At 36.0% G+C, this 23,374-nt stretch overlaps 1 protein-coding gene across 5 annotated transcripts in view; it reads left to right on the plus strand.

Annotated features, from left to right (window-relative positions):
- Positions 1-23,374, plus strand: part of SMAD2 (SMAD family member 2) — an 84,515-nt gene that overhangs the window by 52,588 nt on the left and 8,553 nt on the right. For all 5 annotated transcript variants that reach the window (XM_066247486.1, XM_066247483.1, XM_066247485.1 and 2 more), the window contains 8 exons: positions 1,982-2,071; positions 3,067-3,260; positions 4,815-4,949; positions 7,634-7,708; positions 14,977-15,030; positions 16,649-16,861; positions 19,381-19,518; positions 19,697-19,841. In XM_066247486.1, coding sequence (XP_066103583.1) covers positions 1,982-2,071; positions 3,067-3,260; positions 4,815-4,949; positions 7,634-7,708; positions 14,977-15,030; positions 16,649-16,861; positions 19,381-19,518; positions 19,697-19,841 — 1,044 coding nt within the window. The remainder of the gene's footprint in view (positions 1-1,981; positions 2,072-3,066; positions 3,261-4,814; positions 4,950-7,633; positions 7,709-14,976; positions 15,031-16,648; positions 16,862-19,380; positions 19,519-19,696; positions 19,842-23,374) is intronic.

Below are 23,374 nucleotides of genomic sequence, written 5' to 3' on the forward strand. Positions count from 1 at the left end.
GCTTCTAGATTGATTGTGTGTTTTTAACAATTACTGTTTATTATTCTCTCTTTAATTTCAAAGCTGGAATAAAGCACAACTTAAGCTCTTTGTGCTTTCTTTAAGATTCTGGTTCTGTGTCCATCTCAGAGTTACTGGAGTGAAATGTTCAGTCTAGTCTCATAAAAGCAGAATCTCAATTTATTCTTTTGTTAATCATTTTTTTAAAAATTATTTTCCAGGAAAGAAGAGTATGTTGTATAATCTTCCTTCTGAGGTTTAAATTCAGATTCATAAGACTCTGGAATTGAGTTGATTTTATTGTGATTTAAACTACATGGTGCTATATGGTTCTAGTATCTATTTGGTAACTTTTAAATAAAAGAACCATTTATTTTATGTTGGTTTTTTTTTTTCAGTCAGTACACCTTTGGAAAAAAGAAAAGGTCTAAATTATCTTCCAGTTTTCTCGCTTTTTCTGACTTTTGCTTTTTGGAAAGTGAAAGATGGATGTCTGCAGCCTAAAAAGCTAGAGAATCTGTAAAATTCCTCAAGGAACTGGAAGGTGTCTGAAAATGCATTTAAAACGTTCTTCACCCTTACAGTTACAATAGCCCCAAAGTATGGCATGAGGTGTTTCTGCATCCCAGTGGCTATGGCAGAGGTCCTATCCCATGAAGCCCAGCAGTCCGTGTGGTGGAGGTGCTGCCAGCCACAGGAAGACGGCACTTCTCACCATTGCCCTTTGAAATCTGATTGAGTTAGCTCATTCATTAGCAGGATGTGCATCTAGAATTTAATCACTTGTTTGATTTTATTTTCTGCAGTTGTTTTGAAATATTTTTTCCTCTTGAAATACTGATGACTTTGTAGTATGTATGAAATGAAATTGAGTTGCAGTAATTACCATTTTTAACTCTTAAATTTTTAAAAGTAAAACTTAGGACCTGAGAGGACCTGGAATGGTGAAAAGTTCATTTTCAGACTCTCTTGTAAACTCCTTTTCTTCCCTTCCTCTACACATGAGATGTCGTGGCTGGGGAACAGGGAGAACTGCCTCGAATGCCCAGGTTCTGGAAAGAAATATGGGAGAAAATTTTGAGTTCTTTTTGGTCTGTGTCTTTCAAGTGTATTGATTAAAAAAAAAACAAAAAAACAAAACACTAGATATAGCACATTTTTTATATTCATACTGTCTCTTAAGAATTTGGTGCTTGCTTGACCTGTGATGGCACAGTGGATCAAATGTTGACCTGGAACACTGAGGTTGCTGGTTCGAAACCCCAGATTTGCCTGGTCAAGGCACATATGGGAGTTGATGCTTCCTGCTCCTCCCCCTGCCCTTCTCTCTTTCTCCCCCCATCTCTCTAAAATGAATAAATTTTTTAAAAAATTTGTTGCTTTCACATATCTTTAGTCTTCATAGAAATTTCTCAAAACTTTTCAAAAGGTGGTATGCTACATTAGAATGGTTTCAAAATCTACTTCCTTGTCCTTTGTAGTGGTAAAAGAGCAATAATTTCTAAAACTGAATATATTAGTATCTCAAACAAATAACTTGAAAATCTTAACTGTGGATGTCTGTTTTGATTGGAATTTTTTTCTATATTAAAGATAAGTTTATGTTGAGATAAGTTTTAAACTGGATTATAAAATGAAGCACAGCTAGTAAGGCTAATGGCATAAGTATTAGATCTTTTGTTGTGAGTAGAGGAAATTGGAAAGGGCATTATAGGTGTGATTTCATTAAGCTAGAGAACATTGGTATTCACATTTTAAAAACATAATCATAATTTATCTGGAGTCACATGTTTCATTTTATTGGCTTCCTTCATATAGAAAATATAGAAACCAGCACTAAATGCCTGTGAAAAAGTGAAGCAATGTATATTTTCTGGGTGAAGGAAGTATTCTGTACATTTTTCATGTTTTACATCATGGTATTTTGAATAACCATGCTTCCATGTTCACATCAATTTTTTGTTTTTCAATTTATGCACAGCACTTGCTCTGAAATTTGGGGACTGAGTACACCAAATACGATAGATCAGTGGGATACAACAGGCCTTTACAGCTTCTCTGAACAAACCAGGTGAATATTCTGCCCTCTGTCGAATCCCAGCAATCTTGTGGGAGGGGGGTTGTTTTGGAAGACCTATAGTGGGTTGCTTAGTATAATTTTGCCTAGGATGTTACCTTACTGTAAAATAATAAGGCATGGCATTTAAAATACCTGCTTGCCAGTATTAGAAGTATATTAAATGTTTCAGTTGAAGTTTTGATCAGTGAAATTCTAATTTTGAACCTTTAAATTATTGCATCCCCTAAAAGAATAGGAACTTTGGTAAATATATTCTCATTAGTTTGAGATCTGTTATTGGCCTAATTTTAAAATAGATATATAACCAAGTTTTGCTAAATTTCTTGCTGTCATCTAAATCTCATCTGTATACTAATAAACACACAGTTGATAACACAATTATCATGAGGCTAACTTGTTCTTCTATGGGTTTTTTTTTCATCACCTCATTCTCTTTTTGAGCATATTGGCATTTGTCCATTTCATTTCATCATATTCATTGCCGTCTGCATTTATGTGTGAGCTATGGAAATACACCTCAGCACTCAACACAGTCACAGCTGGGTAACTAGTTACACTAGTTTAAGTTTTATGTCATTGTTGGTATTTACCATTCTTCACTGCAGTTCCTTTTTTTGATAATTCAGTCACCTACAGAATGACTACCCTTAAAAGAATCCCTAAAGAGTTTGATTTACAAAAGATAAAAGTTGACAAAGTTTTTTAAGTGTAAATATATGATACTCTTAAAAAGTCTATTTTTTCCCAAATGGTTAGCCATTCACTGACACTTGAGTCATTCGTGTAGCATGTTTTTGAGTAACATCTGCCAGAGCTGCTGTTTACTTTTATGTCAGATCCATTAAATAGTACATTTTTCTTCTTTGTACTCACTAAAACTAACTGTCTGTCATTCTTTTCTTTATGCTTTTATTGTACTAGTTTAGTGCAGTTGACTGTTCTGTTTTTTAAGGCTCCCTCTTTCTTTTCCCCTTGCTTCCCAATAGGTCTCTTGATGGTCGTCTTCAGGTGTCTCACCGGAAAGGACTGCCCCACGTTATATATTGCCGATTATGGCGCTGGCCTGATCTCCACAGCCACCATGAACTCAAAGCAATTGAAAACTGCGAATATGCTTTTAATCTTAAAAAGGATGAAGTATGTGTAAACCCATATCACTACCAGAGAGTTGAGACCCCAGGTAGGAAAATTACATTTTTTTTAATTAATTGCTTGAACTTAAGTATATTAGGCACTCTTATACCTAATTCATCCAGGAAAATTTTGGTGTTAAATTCTAATAAATTCAGTATATTATTTGGTGATCATTAACGATACTTTTTATTTTAAAAATATTTTATGGAAAGTATATTTTATCGAGAAAGATCATTTCTTGGGATAACATGCTGTTTCAGATCAAAGAACATTTGTAGGAAATGGTAACTCCCCAAATTTAGTCTGCTTAGAAATAAAACTGTTTACCTGTCTGCTGCATTAACTGTTTGTTGTCATTTTGCTCTCTGAGTGGTTTTTTTAAGTTTTTTTTTTTCATTTTTCTGAAGCTGGAAACAGGGAGAGACAGACAGACTCCCGCATGCGCCCGACCGGGATCCACCCGGCACACCCACCAGGGGCGACGCTTTGCCCACCAGGGGGCGATGCTCTGCCCATCCTGGGCGTCGCCATGTTGCGACCAGAACCACTCTAGCGCCTGAGGCAGAGGCCACAGAGCCATCCCCAGCGCCCGGGCCATCTCTGCTCCAGTGGAGCCTCGGCTGCGGGAGGGGAAGAGAGAGACAGAGAGGAAAGCGCGGCGGAGGGGTGGAGAAGCAAATGGGCGCTTCTCCTATGTGCCCTGGCCGGGAATCGAACCCGGGTCCTCCGCACGCTAGGCCGACGCTCTACCGCTGAGCCAACCGGCCAGGGCTTTAAGTATTTTTAATGACATCATTCCTATCTCAGCAGTTTAGTAAAATTCATAGGAAGACTTTACGTTTACTTAGCTGTGTACTCAAAAACTTTTTGAGACTACAGCTGTATTTTTAGAAAATACCCTAAATTTGATTTTATAAGTCTTTTTGCAACCTTTTCAATGAGGATTTTTTAACTTTATGGTAGTATAATGTTACCAGGATCACCTTGTCCCCAAAAGTACAAGATAAATTGGGTTTTGGAAATTTAAATTGTGAGCCATATAGTAAGTTAAAAATCAATATCAAATTTGTCTATTTCTTAATAACTTGTATAATACTAAATAGGTGGGCCCTAAATATAGAAAATTAAGCACGCTACTTTCTTTATTTTTGTGAAAACTTTATTTTTTTGTAATTTTTCTGAAGTGAAAAGCAGGGAGGCAGAGAGACAGATTCCTGCAAGCACCCGACCGGGATCCACCTGGCATGCCCACTAGGGGGCGATGCTCTGCCCCTTTGGGCCATTGCTCTGTTGCAACCGGAGCCATTCTAGCGCCTGAGGTGGAGGCCATGGAGCCATGCTCAGTGCCCAGACCAACTTTGCTCCACTGGATCCTTGGCTGTGGGAGGGGGAGAGAGAGAGAGAGAGAGAGAAAGGAGAGAGGAAAGAGTGGAAAAGCAGATGGGCACTTCTCCTGTGTGCCTTGGCCAGAAATAGAACCCAGGACATCCACACACTGGGCTGACACTCTACTGCTGAGCCAACCGACCAGAGTGAAAACTTTTATTAGAGGTCTTGGCCCTTGCTCCTTGCCATTAATGTGGGTTTTTTCACTTTCTAGTTTTGCCTCCTGTGTTAGTGCCACGGCACACTGAAATCCTCACAGAACTGCCGCCTCTGGATGACTACACCCACTCCATTCCAGAAAACACTAATTTCCCAGCCGGAATCGAGCCACAGAGTAATTACATCCCAGGTATTTTTGCCTTCTGAATCTCCTAAAAATTGGGATAGGTACAAATTTTGTTTATAAACATTTAAGAATTAGTAAACTGCGGTTTGCTATTTTTAAAAATGCTTTTGGATTTTAAATAGAAAAATACCTGTTGCGTGATTATTTTGTGAAATGTATAAACTTAGTAACTTAAACATTTTGTCTGGAGAAAAGTTTTACTTTATATTTCATTTTCTTTTGCAGTGGCTTTAATCAAAGTACTCTGAGAAGCAGAAAAGAAAAGATCTTAGTAAGTTTGTCTTAGTTGTTGAAGCTAAGAGAGATGTAGAATGTAAGCAAAATGAATGACACAGGAAAAAACTGGTCCTGAAACAAATGTAATTACAGATTGACCAAATAATTACGTTCATAGATAATGTTTAAGAGAAATGTAACATTTCTATAGGAGATAAGGTATTTTAGTTCTAGAGGCATAGCAGTGCTTATGTTGTACTGAAAATCAGAAATTCTTTTAGTCCTTTTTCATCTGGGCCTCAGTAACTCCTGCTCTAACTATTGATCATGTGATTCAGGGACATATTCCATGATATAGCAGCTACCTACCCTTTTAATTTTCACTGTTTTTTAGGAGAACAACTAATATTTTCTGTTTCCCCTTTTTGATGTGTTTTTTTTTTTCTTTTAAGCAGAAACTAGAGGATTAAGCTCCTCATTGGATATTTTAGTGTTAATCCTTTTGTCCTTTTGTAATATTCTTCTATCCTGCTCTTATTTTCACACAACTAAAATTATATAAGGAACTTAGAGTTTCAAGTATATAAAAAATTTTTTTAAATGTGTTTCAATGCCTTTTCATTGAAGGCAAATTTTTTAAATGAAGATTTTTCAAAATAGCTAATTTCTAAAGTGAGAAGATGTCTTCTGATGGTTTCAACGTGCATTTATTTGATCACTATTTTATTCCAAAAGAGAAATTTAAGATTGCTTTATGAGTTGCTAGGAAACAAACTCTTTGAGAATTGAGGAAGTAGTGCGTAGAGTGGAATGCAGAATGAGGGTGAGGATGGGAGGGAACAGGCTGAGACAGGTCATTTCCTAGGGAGAGCGTTTGTCTGGAAGTAGAATTTGGTGTGTGATGTGAGGAGGGGGTGGCATTTGAAGTCTTTGAAGTGGGACTGATTTAGCAATACTGGAAACTGAGGTGGAAGAAAGCATACAGTCTTCAGCGGCCCAGTAATTATTTGGAAGGATGGCAATCAGAATGCTCAGTGGTTTCCACCTGTGGAGATGTTTGGACTTGGTTTTCCTTTATTTGTTTAGATTTGGATATTTTACAAAGTGGAAAATCAAAAGTGGTTTGTACCTATTTGCTTTTCTGGACAATGGGGTTTACCCAACTCTGACTGATAGTAAAACCTAAGGGTTCATTTTTTATTTCACTTCAAAAGAAATTTTAATATTTTCTCCAAAATGCTAATAGCTTTATTATTTTATAGGTAAATAATAATGAAGAAAAGTAAATAAGATAAAGTATTTAAAAGTACTTCTTCCTGCTTAGACCTCTGAGACATGGGCAGTTACACTGGCAAAGCTTAGCTTTGTTTAATTTTATCAGCTTTAAATTTTGAAATAGCTCATGATATACTTTACAGTCTGTGTTGTTTGAATATATGAAGGTATTTTATTTTTAAATTTTTAGTATTAAAACTTTTGGGGTACTGACACTTAAGTGAAAAGTTTGATATTAAGTTAAAATTTGTAGTTAGCTTATTGAAGGGAGATTGTAAAGGGTTAATAAAGAAAACCTGTAACGTATATCTTCTCTCTTGTCTCTTCTTGGTATGTGTCTGCATTATTTGAAATACTTAAAACTGTCCAGCAATGTAAATATTAAACTATTTATAGTCATTTAAACTTACCTTTCGTTTTTGAAATTATAATTGATAAAATTGTATAAATGTTTTTATTTTATGTAAAGCTCATTCAGGTATTCAGATGTCTCCTGAATAAATATTTTGTTCATAAATCATGTTGGAAATGACACATTAGAATCTTAATTCCTTTCGGGGAGCATTTTGCCTCAGTTTTATGAGGTAGTCTGTATTTGAATTTAATTTTCTGCTATAATACTCAAGCACTTACTGGTTAGAGATCCCAGGAACAAATACACTTTTTGGGTAGAAGTCAAGCTGAGACAAGTCCTGAACTATATTACCATATTTTGCCTTCTAAAACTTGGTGAAGCTGTAAGCCTGTTTTACTTTGTAATCTGAAGTCATGTATGTGAGTGGGGAGCGGGTCCTTTAACCATGGTGGCCATTAGTTAAGGAAACAAAAACAGAAAGCACTGTAGGTACTAATGTCTTTGAAGCACACTGATCCAGAACTGAGGCATCCTTGAAGTTCTGTTTTTGGCTTTTGTTTCAGAAAATATATATACATATGAGAATGAGCCAGATATATATAAGTAATGGCTAAGAAAATATGCCCAGAGAGCTCGATTGTATTTCAAGTAGGCTTTAAGGATTTACCTACAAGATTTGCAACAGAACCTGAATCCTAAGCTTTTAGTATCCAATAATGCTTTTATAAGGATGTTATATAACATTTATATTTGTTATTTGGAGCAATGGTTATCTTTGGTAGCTGGGAGAAAAGGTGTGGTTAAATTGTAACTATGCTTGATTTGCTCTAAACTTCTGTAGAAACACCGCCTCCTGGATATATCAGTGAAGATGGAGAAACAAGTGATCAGCAGTTGAACCAAAGTATGGATACAGGTAAAAAATGTCCTTCAAATTCCTCTAATTAGATAAACCATTTTGCCTTGTTTGAAACTCACACGAGTTATTCATAGCTCTTAAACTTAGAGAAGTTGGAACACATCCAAAAAAAAACCTTTTCTTTTGATTTAATTAATTTTGAGCCATCAAAGTGCCCTGTTCATGAATAATTAACATATGCTGCTCAGAAGAATGGTAGAATTTTTTTTGTTAAAGTAAGTGCAAATTTGAGAATACTCAGATACTTTTCCATTTAAGTATTCATTGCTTCTGTTGAAAGTTTTTAGTTATTCTGTGAATAAATATCTTGGTGATGAAAGACCATAATTAGTCCAATAACAGAATTTGAGGGATTTTGAGGTAAGGGATGGTGCTCAGTTTTTTAGTGCTCCTTTAACAAAAGAATGAGTTCTCAATTACAGTAGATTGTTTACAAAAATATCTTGTACCTGAACTAATTCAATTAATTTCTTAATATTTAGCTATCGACTCCATATACAATGAACGAAAACTTTCAGCATATAATAAATATTACACACATCAAAGCTTTAAAACATTTGTTATATAATAATGTATAACCCCACCAGAACTAATCAATTCCCAGTGAATTAGCTGTGATACCACTGTAATTGTCTGATTTGATCCATTCCCTACCTATCTGTATGTTAAGGGTTGGAACCGTAATATTACAACCTAACAAATTATATCATCACTATTCTACAGTTTATAGTAAAACATTCTGCAGTTATGATATTCTCAGTTTTTTTAAATGAATTAACATTGGCAATGATGGGAGGGTTGGAGGTAGGCAGGCTTTTACGATAATTCTGTTTTTTTTTAAATCCTTTCATTTAGACTTCCAGCTAAGGAAGCTTCTACTATAGCTAATCATACTTATAGCTTCAGAATAGTAGATAACCTAGAAAGATAGATAATTTAATGATTATTGGAAATAATATGTTTCTATATCTTAAGGCAGATGTCTTACTACAAATGGTATTTGGCTTTCTCAATTTATCTAACACACCTGTATATTGAAGAATTATATCCCTGAATCAAATAGGATGGACATCTGTTACTATATGTTTAAAAGTGGGTGCTGTGAAAAGATGCTTAGCTTCATGAGCTATCAGGGAAATGCAAATGCAAACGAATTCCATGCCACTTCACACCTGCTGGAATGTTTATAATCAAAAAAGGAGGACAATAACAAGTGTTAATGAAGATACGGAGAAATTGGAGTCTTCATATGCTGCTTGTGGGAGTATAAAATGGTTCAGTGGCTTTGTGAAAATTTGCTGTTCCTCAAAAATTAAAATACAGAATAACAGTATAACCCAGCAATTTCACTCCTGGATGCTATATAGCCAAGAATATTGAACACTAAATTTGTACACATGCACACTAACCTTGTATACAAATATACCTGTAAATGTGGAAACAATGCAATTTTCCATCAAATGATAAATTAAATGAGGTATATCTATGAATTAGAAGAGTATTCAACCATATAAAGGAATGAAGTACTGATCCATGATAAGTCATGGATGAACCTTTAAAGCATTATATTTAGTGAGAGAAGCCAGACACGAAAGGCCACAAGGATTCCAATTAGTGCACAAATGCCTATTTTGTGATATAGCTGAAACGTGGCAAGAGCAGTAAGATGAATGAATATACAGTAGTCCTTCCGTATATGCAGGGGGTATGTTGCATGACCCCCAGTGGATGCCGAAAACCATGGAGGGCATAGAACCTTACATGTGCCTACGATAAAATTTAATTTATAAATTAGGCACAATAAGAGATTAACAACAATAACTAATTATAAAATAGAAATAACAGCATGCTGTAATAAAAGTGATGTGAATGTGGTCTCTTCAAAGTATCTTACTGTACTCACCTTTTCACTTAAAGGAAGCACTTGCATATCTTTGGGATATCTGAATTGCCAGCATCACTATTCTTGTGTTTAGGGTAATTTTTATTTTTATTTTTTTATATATTTTTAAAGAATTTACTTAATGATTTGAGAGAGAGTGTGAAAGGGGGAGAGGAGCAGGAAGCATCACTTGGTACGTAGTCGCTTCTCTTAATTGGGCCTTAATTGGGCAAGCCTGGGTTTTTGAACCTGTGACCTCAATTCAGGTCTATGCTTTATTCACTGCGCTACCACAGATCAGGCTAAATAGGATATTTTTTACTTCTCATAACAGAAAGGAAGTTCCAGACTTGAGTAGCAGCATGTATATATGAATGACTAATAGGTTAATTATCATTAAGTGCGTTTGTTTTTTAAAAATGTTTCTAAAAACATCTGTTAACTAATAAATTGTTACCTTAATTTAACTTTTTAAATTTTTATTTCTGATTACGATGAACCTTTTTATAATCTATAATTCTTTTTATTGCCTCTGATTAAACCCATTAGTCTAAATTAATGAACAGTAACTACCATTCATTTCTAGTAAGTATTTAATAGAGGAGTAAACAGCTAAAAATAAAAATTGGGCAGTTTTCTCCATGTCTAATAGTGGCTTTGTTTATTTTATAACAGCTTCAGGAAACAGCAGTAGTTTTAAGTTCATTGTTCTAAATATATTTTGACCTTTCTTAGTTGTACCTGTTGTGACTTGCCAACAGATTTTTCTTTTTTTTTTTTTTTTTTTTTTTTTTTTTTTTCATTTTTCTGAAGCTGGAAACAGGGAGAGACAGTCAGACAGACTCCCACATGCGCCCGACCGGGATCCACCCGGCACGCCCACCAGGGGCGGTGCTCTGCCCCCCAGGGGACGATGCTCTGCCCATCCTGGGCATCGCCATATTGCGACCAGAGCCACTCTAGCGCCTGAGGCAGAGGCCACAGAGCCATCCCCAGCGCCCGGGCCATCTTTGCTCCAATGGAGCCTTGGCTGCGGGAGGGGAAGAGAGAGACAGAGAGGAAAGCGCGGCAGAGGGGTGGAGAAGCAAATGGGCGCTTCTCCTATGTGCCCTGGCCGGGAATCGAACCCGGGTCCTCCGCACGCTAGGCCGACGCTCTACCGCTGAGCCAACCGGCCAGGGCCACCAACAGATTTTTCAAAATGAGGAACAAAAAAAGAACATAAGAACTTAATTTTATGTCAAAAAACTACTGGACCTGATAAATGAATTCAGCAAAGTAGCAGGTTATAAAATTAATACTCAGAAATTAGAGGCATTTTTATACACCAACAATGAACAGTCAGAAAGAGAAATTAAGGAAATAATCCCCTTCACTATTACAACCAAAAAAATAAAGTTACCTAGGAGTACATTTAACCAAGGAGACTAAAGACTTGTACTCAGAAAATTATAAAACATTGATAAAAGAAATCAAGGAGGATACAAATAAGTGGAAGCATATACCGTGCTCATGGTTAGAAAGAATAATCATTAAAATGTCTATATTACCCAAAACAATTTATAAATTCAATGCAATACCAATTAAAATACCAATGACATACTTTAAAGATATAGATCACATATTCCAAAAATTTATACGGAACCAAAAGAGAACACGAATAGCCTCAGCAATCTTAAAAAAGAAGAATAAAGGGGGACGTATCACACTTCCTGATATCAAGCTATATTACAAGGCCATAGTACTCAAAACAGCCTTGTACTAGCATAAGAACAGGCACATAGCTCAATGGAACAGAACAGAGAACCCAGAAATAAACCCACAGCTCTATGGACAACTGATACTTAACAAAGGAGGTAAGGAAATACAATGGAGTAAAGACAGCCTTTTTAATAAATGGTGTTGGGAAAATTGGACAGCCACCTGCAAAATAATGAAACTAGACCACCAACTTACACCATTCACAAAAATAAACTCAAAATGGATAAAAGACTTTATTTTTTTCTATTTTTTTAATCTTTTATTTTTATTGAATTCAGAGAGAGGAAGGGGGGGAAGGGGGAGACAGAAGCATCAATCTGTTTCTGTATGTGCCCCGGCCAAGGACCGAACCAGCCACCTCTGCATTGCAGGACAATGCTCCAGCCAAGCGAACCATCCAGCCAGGGCTCAAAATGGATAAAAGACTTAAATGTAAGCCGTGAAACCATAAGCATCTTAGAAGAAAACATAGACAATAAGCTCTCCGACATCTCTCGCAGCGATATATTTGCTGATTTATCTCCATGGGCAAATGAAATAAAAGATAAACAAATGGGACTATATCAAACTAAAAAGCAAAAGAAATGAATAGACACTTCTCCCAAGAGGACATACAGATGGCCAATAGGCATATGAAAAAATGCTCAACATCACTAATGATTAGAGAAGTGCAAATTAAAACCACAATGAGATATCACCTCACACCAGTCAGAATGGCGCTCATCAATAAAACAACACAGAATAAGTGCTGGCGAGGATATGGAAAAAAGGGAACCCTCCTGCACTGCTGGTGGGAATGCAGACTGGTGCAGCCTCTGTGGAAAACAGTATGGAGATTCCTCAAAAAATTGAAAATCGAACTGCCTTTTGACCCAGCCATCCCACTTTTAGGAATATATCCCAAGAATACCATAGAACTGTTCCAGAAGGAGAAATGCACCCCCATGTTTGTGGCAGCATTGTTCACAATAGCGAAGATCTGGAAGTAGCCCAAGTGTCCGTCAGAGGATGAGTGGATTAAAAAGCTTTGGTACATATATACTATGGAATACTACTCAGCCATAAGAAATGATGACATCGGATCATTTACAATAACATGGATGGACCTTGATAACATACGGAGTGAAATAAGTAAACCAGAAAAAACTAAGAACTGTATGAACCCCTACATAGATGGGACATAAAAATGAGATTCAGAGACATGGACAAGAAGGTGATGGTGGGGGTGTGGAGGGGGTGAGGAAGGAGAGAGAGGGAATGGGGGGAGGGGAGGGGCAGAAAGAAAACTAGATAGAAGGTGAAGGAAGACAATTTGACTTTGGATGAGGGGTATGCAGCATAATCAGATGTCAAAATAATCTGGAGATGTTTTCTCGGAACATATGTACCCTGATTTATCAATGTCACTGCATTAAAATTAATAAAAACAAGATTAAAAAAAGAACTTAATTTTGTTATGGAAGACTGTTCTGTCTTCTGAACATTAACTATCACCTTTTCTCTATTTTGATTCACCCGTTTTATCTTGGGGTTACCATTTCACTTGTGTTTTCGGTATTTTATATATGGTTATAAAAGTGTGGACAGGAGAGAGAGGCACACGAGGGCATCTGACCTGTCTTACTAGGTCTTGCTCTTTTTAGATAATTTTCTCAAAAGGTATAGAGAATAATGATCAGGGGGAAAAAAGATTATTTAGCAAAATTCCAACAAATATATTTTAAAATTTACTGGCATGGAATTGAGTGGCCTTTTTTCTTCTTCTGTGTCTGTTGTTATATTTTCTTTTTCTTATTTTGTGTATCTGTGCCCCTCTCCCATATTTTCTTGATTAGATTTAGTCTGTTTACCTAACACTGGAAGACATGAGTAATTTTCTAAGGAAATATAACTTACCAGACTGACTCCAGAAAAATAGAGCTATCTTAAGGCAACTTTCATAGAAGTAGAGAAATGTCTTAGAGTAAACACTAAAAAATTTTTAACTGCAGTTTCACATAGGAATTCTACCAAACTATTAAGGAATATATTACTAAAATGCTATTTAAAACTGTTATAAAGGATAGAAAAGGCCTACAGTTTCTACATTGTTTTTTAGAAGTAGCATAACATTGCACTTGCAGTGTAAATCTCAGACCACTATTGCTTGAGAGGATTGATGCAGAAATCCTAAATAAGCGATGTTCTGTCTCGGTGTCAAAGCCAGCATAAGTATAATGGGAAAGTGCCAGAAGTATTCCCTTAAAGTTAAGAGTAAGACAAGACTATCCACTGTCACCATTGTTTTATCAAAATGTGACACAGCCCAAAATGATTGATAAATTACATCATATAAAAGTTTTAAGTACTACTTAGTCAGAATTAGGATGAAGAGTCATAAGATAGATAACCCAAATATTTGCAACTCATACCATGGAAGGACTAAGATCCCTGATACAGTACATAAAGAGCCTGCTGTAGATCAGTGAGAAAAGTAGTTAACACCACAATAGAAAAATAAAGAGAAGAACAGTATTCACAGAAAGGAGGCACTACACTATAACAAATATAAAACTACTCAGTGTCGTAAGAGCAGCACATTAAAACTAGACTTGTTAAGACCATGTTCTCACCTATTAACTGTAACACATGAGCATCCTCTCACCATTTACTGTTACTGGGAATGCAAACCAGTACAAGCTCAATAGATGAGAATTTTGACAAAATCCATCAAAATTACAGAACTTTGACTTGGAACTTTCTCATTTAAGAGTGTATCCCATCAGAGATTATTGAAAGTATGCAAAATATGCAAATTAGTCATTGTAATTCTTGGTCCTCTTTTTTTCTTTTTTCTTTTCTTTTCCAAGTGAGAGGAGGGGAGATAGAGAGACAGGCTCACGCATATGCCCTGACCAGGATCCATCTGGGGCTGATGCTTGCACCTGAGCTATTTTTAGCTCCTGAGGTGGAAGGCTCCACAGAGCCCTCCTCAGAGCCCAGGGCCCATGCACTCAAACCAGTTGAGTCATGGCTGCGGGAGGAGAAGAGAGAGAGAGAAGGGGAAGGGGGAGGGGTGGAAAAGCAGATGGTTGCTTCAACTATGTGCCCTGACCGGGAATCAAACCCGCGAAATCTACACGCTGGGCCAGCGCTCTACCACTGAGCCAACTAGCCAGGGCCACAATTCTCGGTTCTTAAAGCAGAAGATTGAAAATAGCCCAGTATCCATATGGAATCATAATATACCATAATGCTGTACAGCAAATATATATAGATAATCATTAAGGAAACAACATCTCTGATAAGTAATATAAAAACAAAGTTTAGAACTATGTTACCATTTGCATATAAAAAGGGGGGCACAGAACGGAATATATTTGCTTGTATGGTTCATTCCAGAAAGATACACTGAACACCTTTGGGAATGGGAACTCTGGCTAGAGCCAGGGCTGTTTTATACTCTTCTTTACCTTTTATATACTGAAGCCTCCAAAATGACTTATGTAAGGCAACTGTATATTTTTAATTCTTTGGATATAAATTATCTGTTTTATTTGTGATACTTACAACCAGTTTTATTGTTTGGTCAGAAATTCTGGCAATACTTCTACATCTATTTTTTAATTGATTTTAATTTCAGGATCACCCGCAGAACTATCTCCTACTACTCTTTCCCCTGTTAATCATAGTTTGGGTAAGTTGCAAATACTTTTTCCCCACTATTTTTATACTGTCTCACTTAAGTGTACTCTCTAGTCATCACTCCTCACAAAAACTGGGGGATATCTTACCACTTCATATTCATTTTGAAATATCCCCTCTTTTTTGTGAGCAGTATATATGAGAGGGAAAACTCAGTAAATAACCACGTAACTGTTCAAATTAGTGCTTTTTAAAAATTGTATTGGTAATGTGCCTTAATATTACTAAAACTCTTTTCTACTGGTATGTAATCTAAGAAACTAATAATCTAAAAAAAGAAAAAGAAACTAATCTGCTTTTTCATAGAAACATTCTTTATTCATTTTAAATTTTATGACCTATTATCACTAGATTTTTGTGGGTACTGTTTTATTATATACTTTGTAATAGCAGTTATTAATATAATATAACAAATGTGCATGTGGTTTGGAAGGCTTGTGTACATGTGAGAGCTAATGTGTGTGCACGTGTGTGCGTGTGTAAATATTTTGTTTATTTTTGGTCTTTATTTTACCTTGCTATTTTACAATTACTCTTTAGTTGACACATTGGAATTCTACAAAATGGTCAGTTTTTTAAAATGATATTTCATGTAATGGATTATAATAAAGTTATAGAAGTTAAATACATGTGATCCTGGTTTTCCCATGAAATATGTAGATTCTTTTGATTCTATATTCTCTTTTTCACTTGCACACTCTTTGTAGTTTGTTACTTTTTGTTTCTTGTCTGAGGAGGGTTATATTTTTGTAACTAGGGTAACCCCTGATCTTAAAATAGACAAAGATAAAAAATATGTTATTTTGTATCTTATTATTATGACATTTTCTTCTTGTGGCTAGTGACTAATCCTTTCCCCAGCTTGTATTCTACTTCATTTTACCAAAAATTCTTTTTTTTCTTTCTTTCTTCCTCTCGCTCCCCTCCCTCCCTCCCTCCCTCCCTCCCTCCCTCCCTCCTCTCCTCCCTCCTTCCCTCCCTCATGCACTTGGATCCACCTGGCAATTCTATCTGCAGTTGATACTCAAGTACTGAGCTACTTTTAGTGCCTGAGGCTGACATGCTTGGACCTCCTGAGCCATCCTCAGTGCCCTGGGCCAAGGCCCAGACCAATTAAGCCACTAGCTGTGGGCAGGAGAGAGGGAGAGAAGGGAGAGGGGAAAGCAGATTGTTGCTTCTCCTGTGTGCCCTGAGAATCAAACCCAGAACATCCATATGCTGGGCCAATGCTCTATCCACTGAGCAACCAGCCAAAGCAAAGATTAGCTTTATTAATGCAACTTGATTTACTTTATCCGTGGTGGTTTTTTTTTTGAACAGGAACTAATGTAAAACTATTTGGAGAACAAATGATCACTCATAAAATCTTAAAAAAAAATAAGGTTTGAGGATTGGATGACTTAATAAGGTGGGGGAAATTGAAAAGTTGAAAATCTGGTATGATGTATGGAAACTAGAGTTTATAATGTATAGATACTAGGTCTAGTTCCTGAGCTGTTGCCAGGATAGTTTGGCATAGAGCATGTATAGATGATAATCAAGCTGTTCTTGATTGAATCATTTACACATTTCTTGCTCTTTTGTGTTTGGTTGTCCCCCCTCCTCCCCAGATTTGCAACCAGTTACTTACTCAGAGCCTGCGTTTTGGTGTTCAATAGCCTATTATGAATTAAACCAGAGGGTTGGAGAGACCTTCCATGCATCACAGCCCTCACTCACTGTAGATGGTTTCACAGACCCATCAAATTCAGAGAGGTTCTGCTTAGGTTTACTCTCCAATGTCAACCGAAATGCTACGGTAGAAATGACAAGAAGACATATAGGTATGGTTTTCTTTTTTTCCTTGTGTGAAAAACCAATGCCATATACTCATAATGTGAACATGTGTGGTTTACCACATAGAGAGATTGTGTGCAGAAAAGCCTGCCTTCTCTCTGTCAGTGTATGTGCACAGCTTCATGGCTTTGAATAGATCCTGTGATCCTTTCGTCTGCAGACTCTTCAACTTCTCTTTCTTTGGCACCCTTGTTACTGGGAGGTCCTTCAATAAATAGATGTTGACATAACTCCTTCGCTGAGTCTCTAACAGCCATAAAATTTTCATCTTCAGATTTTAGGTTTATAATTTTAACAAATGATCAATTATTTTCAGTTTGTTTACATCTCCTATTTTGTTACCCCCTTCAGTGAGTTCATATATTAAATCTTATAATCAATCTGAAACAAGATACATAAAACAAAAACTACCATTCAGTGAAGTTCAAGAAATAATTTAGTGGATCTCAAAATGTAGTAGTCCCAACAGCCTTTCAGCAAGCTTGTGAGGTTAAAACTTTTATAATGGTACTAGGTCACTCTTTGCTTTTCCACTTGGTATTATTTCATGCATACAGTGAAGTATTCAGAGGCCAGACAGCACACAACTTCTGAGAGATTAACCATAGACTAGTGAGAGTCTAGCTCACTTTGTCAAGTTAGATATTAAAGAGATTTGCAAGAAAAAACATTGCTATTCTTCTTCCCTCTTTGGAAAAGTTATTTTTCATAAACGTAATTTGTGCTAATATGTAGTGGGTTTATATGATTTTTAAGTTTTTTGAATCTCATTTTTATTATATAGTATGATAAGTTTCCAGTGATGTAATTCACATAAACAAAATCTTTGGGTTCTTCTCAGTATTTTTTTTGACTGAGATAAAAATGTGTTTGAGCACCATTGATAAAACTGAACGTAGTTCTAATCACCTTAAAGTAACTTTTTTTAACAATAGTTTTCTTGTTTTCATTTAATCATCACCTGCTGTGATAAGCAGTGATGCTGCGAAGTGTTGGGTATTTAAGGGATCTGTACTTGGCTCCATATCAAATTTCTTAGCTCTTGCTTGATTTATAAATTTTACATAATCCTGTTAGGGTACCAAGGTGTTTTGGGGTGAGGAAGGCTTCTGCATATTCACCCAACTTTAAAATAGCTCTGTTTTTCCCTACTTTTTAATTGGGTTTCTGAAGACAAAAGGTTTTTCTCTGCCATATTCATTTCTTCAGAATTTTAGATTGCTATTATTATTAGATCTTCTTTTTACTTTTGATTACTAGTTTATTTGGTGGTTTTTATCAGAGACTATATTCTGAAAAAATCTCTCCTTTTAGACTTAATATTTTTCCTGATGGTTGAGTACATGATTTTTTAAACAAATATTCTATAGTCATTAAGAGAACAAGGCACCAGAATTGTATTTATGTATTAAATCTGGCTTGTTGGTTCTATTATTAGTTTTCTTTTACTGTGTAACATATTAACACACACTTAGCGTGAAATGGCACAAATTTATTATCTCACAGTGTCTGTGGGTCAGTACTCCAGGCATAGTTTAGGAGTCTCCTCAGTGTCTCACAGGGAAAATCAAGGTGTCATCTGAGCTACCTTCTCATCTGGAACTTGAGGTCCTCGTCCAACCACATGTTTGGTGCTGAGCTCACTTCCTTGAGTCAGTTGTAGAACGGAGATTCTCGTTGCCTGCAGACCGTCAGCTAGAGGCTGCTGTCGGCATCTAGAGTCCACATGCATTCCTCGCCAAGTGGCCCCTCCACGTTCATGGTTCACAGTGGAGGTTCTCTTGTGCTGTCTCTCACTTTAATCACCTTTACAAGGCATTAGCCTCCTCCCTTTGAAGGGTTTTACCTGATTAAGTCAGGCCTATCAAGGATGATCTCCCTTTTAACCTTTTGATGATTTTTATTATCTTTTTTTCTTAACTTACTGGAATCTTTAAGGAAATGCTGTTTGTAATAATGAAATTACATTTCTCCAAACATTAGTTAAGTCCTTCAAAATTAACTCAATTTCTTTTATTTTTTTTATAGCATATAATTAGTATGAAATTTTTTATTTTAGTATCCATGTATGTTTCTACATATCTTTTAATTGACTGTATTTACAGGGTGACATTAATAAATAAAATTCTATAGGCTTCAGGTGCACCATTTTATAATACATTATTTCTATATTTATTGTGTGTTCACCTCCCATGTCATCTCCTTCCATCACCACTTATCTTCCCTTGACCCTCTTTTACTTCCCCCACCCCCTCTCTCTGCTTTTTGTTTTAAGTATTTTCAATAAGCATGTATTATTTTTACAAATCAATAAAAATCATTGTTAAAAAATACTTGGAAAAATATTCAGTGGTATGTTTCAAAGTTAGACTTCAGAAAAGCATAGCTGTGGAAAATGTCATCTAAATACTTTATATTATTTTAGTATTCCTCCAAGAAGACTCTTCCAAAGTCATGCTGAAATAGTAAATATTATAAAACTAATCGTGTATGTATTTTATTTTAGGAAGAGGAGTGCGCTTATATTACATAGGTGGGGAAGTTTTTGCTGAGTGCCTAAGTGATAGTGCAATCTTTGTGCAGAGCCCCAATTGTAATCAGAGATACGGCTGGCACCCTGCAACAGTGTGTAAAATTCCACCAGGTATGGCTGCAACAATGTAAATAAACCTATCATGTCCACTTGCTGAGTTTTTCTGATTACTGTTAATTTTAGGCATCAGGAGATGATTTGCCTGCTCATATTCTAATATCTGTAGCCCTTTTAAAATTATTTTTACTTTGATACTCTTTTTACATATTTTTTTATTTTTAAATCATAGGCTGTAATCTGAAGATCTTCAACAACCAGGAATTCGCTGCTCTTCTGGCTCAGTCTGTTAATCAGGGTTTTGAAGCCGTGTATCAGCTAACTAGAATGTGTACCATAAGAATGAGTTTCGTGAAAGGGTGGGGAGCAGAATACCGGTATGAAACCATATTCAGTTCTTAAGTTTCCACATCATTCTGTTTTCTTCCCTCCTTTGTGTATTCTGGAGTTCACATGTATCTGTTTTCATTGAGGTTATGGAGTAATTGTATGTGAAATAACAAAACTAGAGGCCTCTAGATTCAAAATGCTGCAAATTCCTGTGCTGGCATGATAGAAGACAGAATTGAAACATGTATAGACATTCAGTGTAACATATACAGATAGTTAAATACCATAATAGGTGTATAAAGGAAGAGTTATGGCCTTTCATGGAAGGCGAAATGTTTCCTCTGTGGCTCATGAAGGCCTGTGGTAGAGATGGTGGAGATTATTATGTAGGTTCTAAAAGATGCATCATATTTTAGTAGTCATAGCTGTGAGGGTGTGGCAGATGATGATTCTGGCAATAAAATAGCAGTTCAGTTTGCCTGGATTATAGAGAAAACAGAAGAATAAGGCTGGGTAAATAAATTGAGAATACTTGAATATAAGGTTAAGAGCCAGAACTTGATTCAGTGAGAAGGGGGTAGGGTACTTGTTTTGGTGCCAGGCACTGTGCTGTGTTTAAATGTGGTTATCTCGTGCCTTTCAACATTGCTACACATTTCTGTTACTAGCCTTTCTTCTTTTAAGCTTACAGTCTTTGTAATAAAAAAAATGGTTCCAGACTGATATTTATTTGGAAATAGGCTTAGAAAAGATTTGATAATCTGCCCACGGACAATTCCAAGTGGTGAAGACAGGACTTAAGGAAAGCTCTCCTCAGCTTTATCCTCTTCTCTAAATTCAGTGGCAACAGTTACATAATTGGGTTGTACAAAAGCAAATTTGTCATCAGGGGATAACATAGATTATGTAGATTGGATTCTACATCAAAGAAAAGGAAGACTTTTGCCAGCATATTAAAGAGTAGAACTATAAGTAAAATACTTCATCTTTCTCCAGCTCATATTGCTTACTCTTTGTCTCCTTAAGAAGATATTCATATAGTACAGCAATAGTATTCCTATTTTATTCCACAATTTGGGCCCTTCTTCAGAATTTATTTCATTTTATTTGTACTTGATTCCTGATCTTAAATAAGTTACACGAGGTGTATGACATTTGAGATAGAGAGATTGAGGTCTGCTGGCTGAATATTTTTATGAAAATATATTCTATGTTATATTTTTATATCCTATATATCATAAAATGAAGACTTCTCACTATTTTTTCCAAGTTATATTAGAATAATTCATTTTGTGACTTGGCTGTAGTTCTCTTTGCTTTAATTATTTCCCTTTTGAGATGTGAAACCTCTAAAGAGTACTGAGTTCTTTTTTTCTTTTGGACTTGAATTGAATTGATATTAAATTGGAGCCTGAGTTGATATTAAAATTAGATTCAAATAGAACTGTCAAATTTTCAAGTCAGACCTTTTTCATGTTCTTTCAAATGTTGGAGAACATAGTAGAAATTCAGTTGAATTTAATATGAACTGAATAGGTTAGGGGAGACTTCCATGTTTATGGGTCTTCTGCTAAGAGCTTTTTTAATTTGTAGAGAGAGATATGATACAACCCTTCATTTACTGTGAACTCTGCCATTCTTTAACCCAGAGATAATTTAAAATCTATCATTGTGAGAAGCAGTAATATACAGTGGGGTTCTATGGATATGGAGTCAGGTACATCTACTTTGGATAATTAAGAAACTTCCTTGAACATATACAGATAAAAATAAAATCCATGTATCTGTGAACTATGGTTAGTTACCAGGAACCTTTTATCTTTAATGACACTCTGGAGCTGTGAGGAGGTCAGTCTAATGTTTGGATTTCTAAAACTATTCTTCCGTTTCTTTATTGCCTGCTCAGTTCCCAGCATAAAAGTCAGGAATATAGTAAAAAGGAAATATAGATGTATAAAGAATTCATATTTTATTGAGGAATGAGTGAACCAGTACTGGAGTAGCTAAACAGGTAGGGAGATGAATAGTAACCTCAAGTGCAATTTTGTGCTCAAAGAGGCAGAGTGACAGCCTTCTTAACCTTACTTCTGCCCTTTGGTGACCTAGATTAAGAATTATTCCTGAAGGTTAAACTAATGTAGTAATAAAATGACCAGCTTGAATACAAACTGGGAAATATCCAGAATTCAGCAAATGGCAAAATCACAATTAAAAGAGATTTTGGCAAAATTACTGTCAAAGAGCCTGACCCAAGGGAGAGATGAAAAGCTGAGCAACTGTTTATGAACAAAACAAAAAGAATGGAGATGAAGGTAAAGATTCAGTCTTGCCTATACCTAAAGGTTAATGTGAGGCAGTGTGTGAAGTGTGCTCCTGCAGTTTTAAGCTGCATTTAGTCATTATATAGTATCTAAATCAAAACAAGGCAGTGATTCTGTACGGATCAGATTTTGGGACTGTTGTGTTGTTTTGTGTCATGTATTAGGAATGAGCATAAATCAAAATATCTTAGTGTGTGTCCCAGACCCTGCGACAAGGATTCAAATGCAAAGAGTTTGTTTAGGAAATGGAAACCCTGGTAAGGAAGGAGAAAGGAGGAAAGTGAGGTAGGGGAGGGAAGGCAGCCAATATTATTATTAATCCATCTACTGTAGTGGGTGGGTCACTAGCTTATTCCCATAGGAAAACTTTGGGAAATGGTAAAGAACAGACAGAATTGTCTCATCCAGAGGGAAAGGAAACTGGCATTTAAGTGCTAATGCTGTGTCCTGGCTGGAGGGCTGCTCCTGAGGAAATGAACTTCCCCGCACTTCTAGTCTCCTGTACCTGTGGGCCGAGCCAAGTTCTCAGGTAGATACATGCAGATACCTAAAGGTGGAATGTCTAGAGAGAACACTGAAAAATCTGAGGGGTATAATGGGGCATTGACACCCTCTGCTACTAAAAACGCACATCCTTTGAAACACAGTTTTAAATTATATTGAGTGTGTGTTGCTTAGAGGTGAAGTGTTGATAATGACCTTTTCTCCTGTTTGAAGGGCTGTCACATTGAAGAATCAAGGAGATTTACTGAGTTTTATTGTATGTTAAGTAAAACAGAACTAAAATCAGTACATGGAAGTGACAGGATGTCTGAATAATTCGTGATTCCTAGACAGTAACTCTTTTTGTTGAAGTACTAAGAGTGTTATTAAAAGCCTGCAGGATGTTGCTGAAAAGGATGTTAATTGATTGGCTTTGTCCAGGAAAGATGAACTACAACTCTTAACATTCTGTGATAAGCTAGAGTCAGAATTTTATTTTGTTATAATTTAAATTTGAGCCCTCTTCTATTTAGATTTCATTTGGTATTTGAATATTTTTTATTCTATGGTTGATAAATACATAGGGTAATTATATATTCTGGTTAGTGTGGGACATTCCTGGTTTATGTCTCTCGCCCAGGCATGATTATTAGTATGAGACGACATTCTCTTGTAGATGTGTCCCATTTTGGTTGGTAAATAATAAGGTCACCCTGCTAATTTTAATTTGAGGGGAAAAGAATGTTTTTTTATAAATCTCTTTAAAAGGAAAAATG

The sequence above is a fragment of the Saccopteryx bilineata genome, chromosome 11 (assembly GCF_036850765.1).
Source record: "Saccopteryx bilineata isolate mSacBil1 chromosome 11, mSacBil1_pri_phased_curated, whole genome shotgun sequence".
Taxonomy (NCBI): Eukaryota; Metazoa; Chordata; class Mammalia; order Chiroptera; family Emballonuridae; genus Saccopteryx; species Saccopteryx bilineata.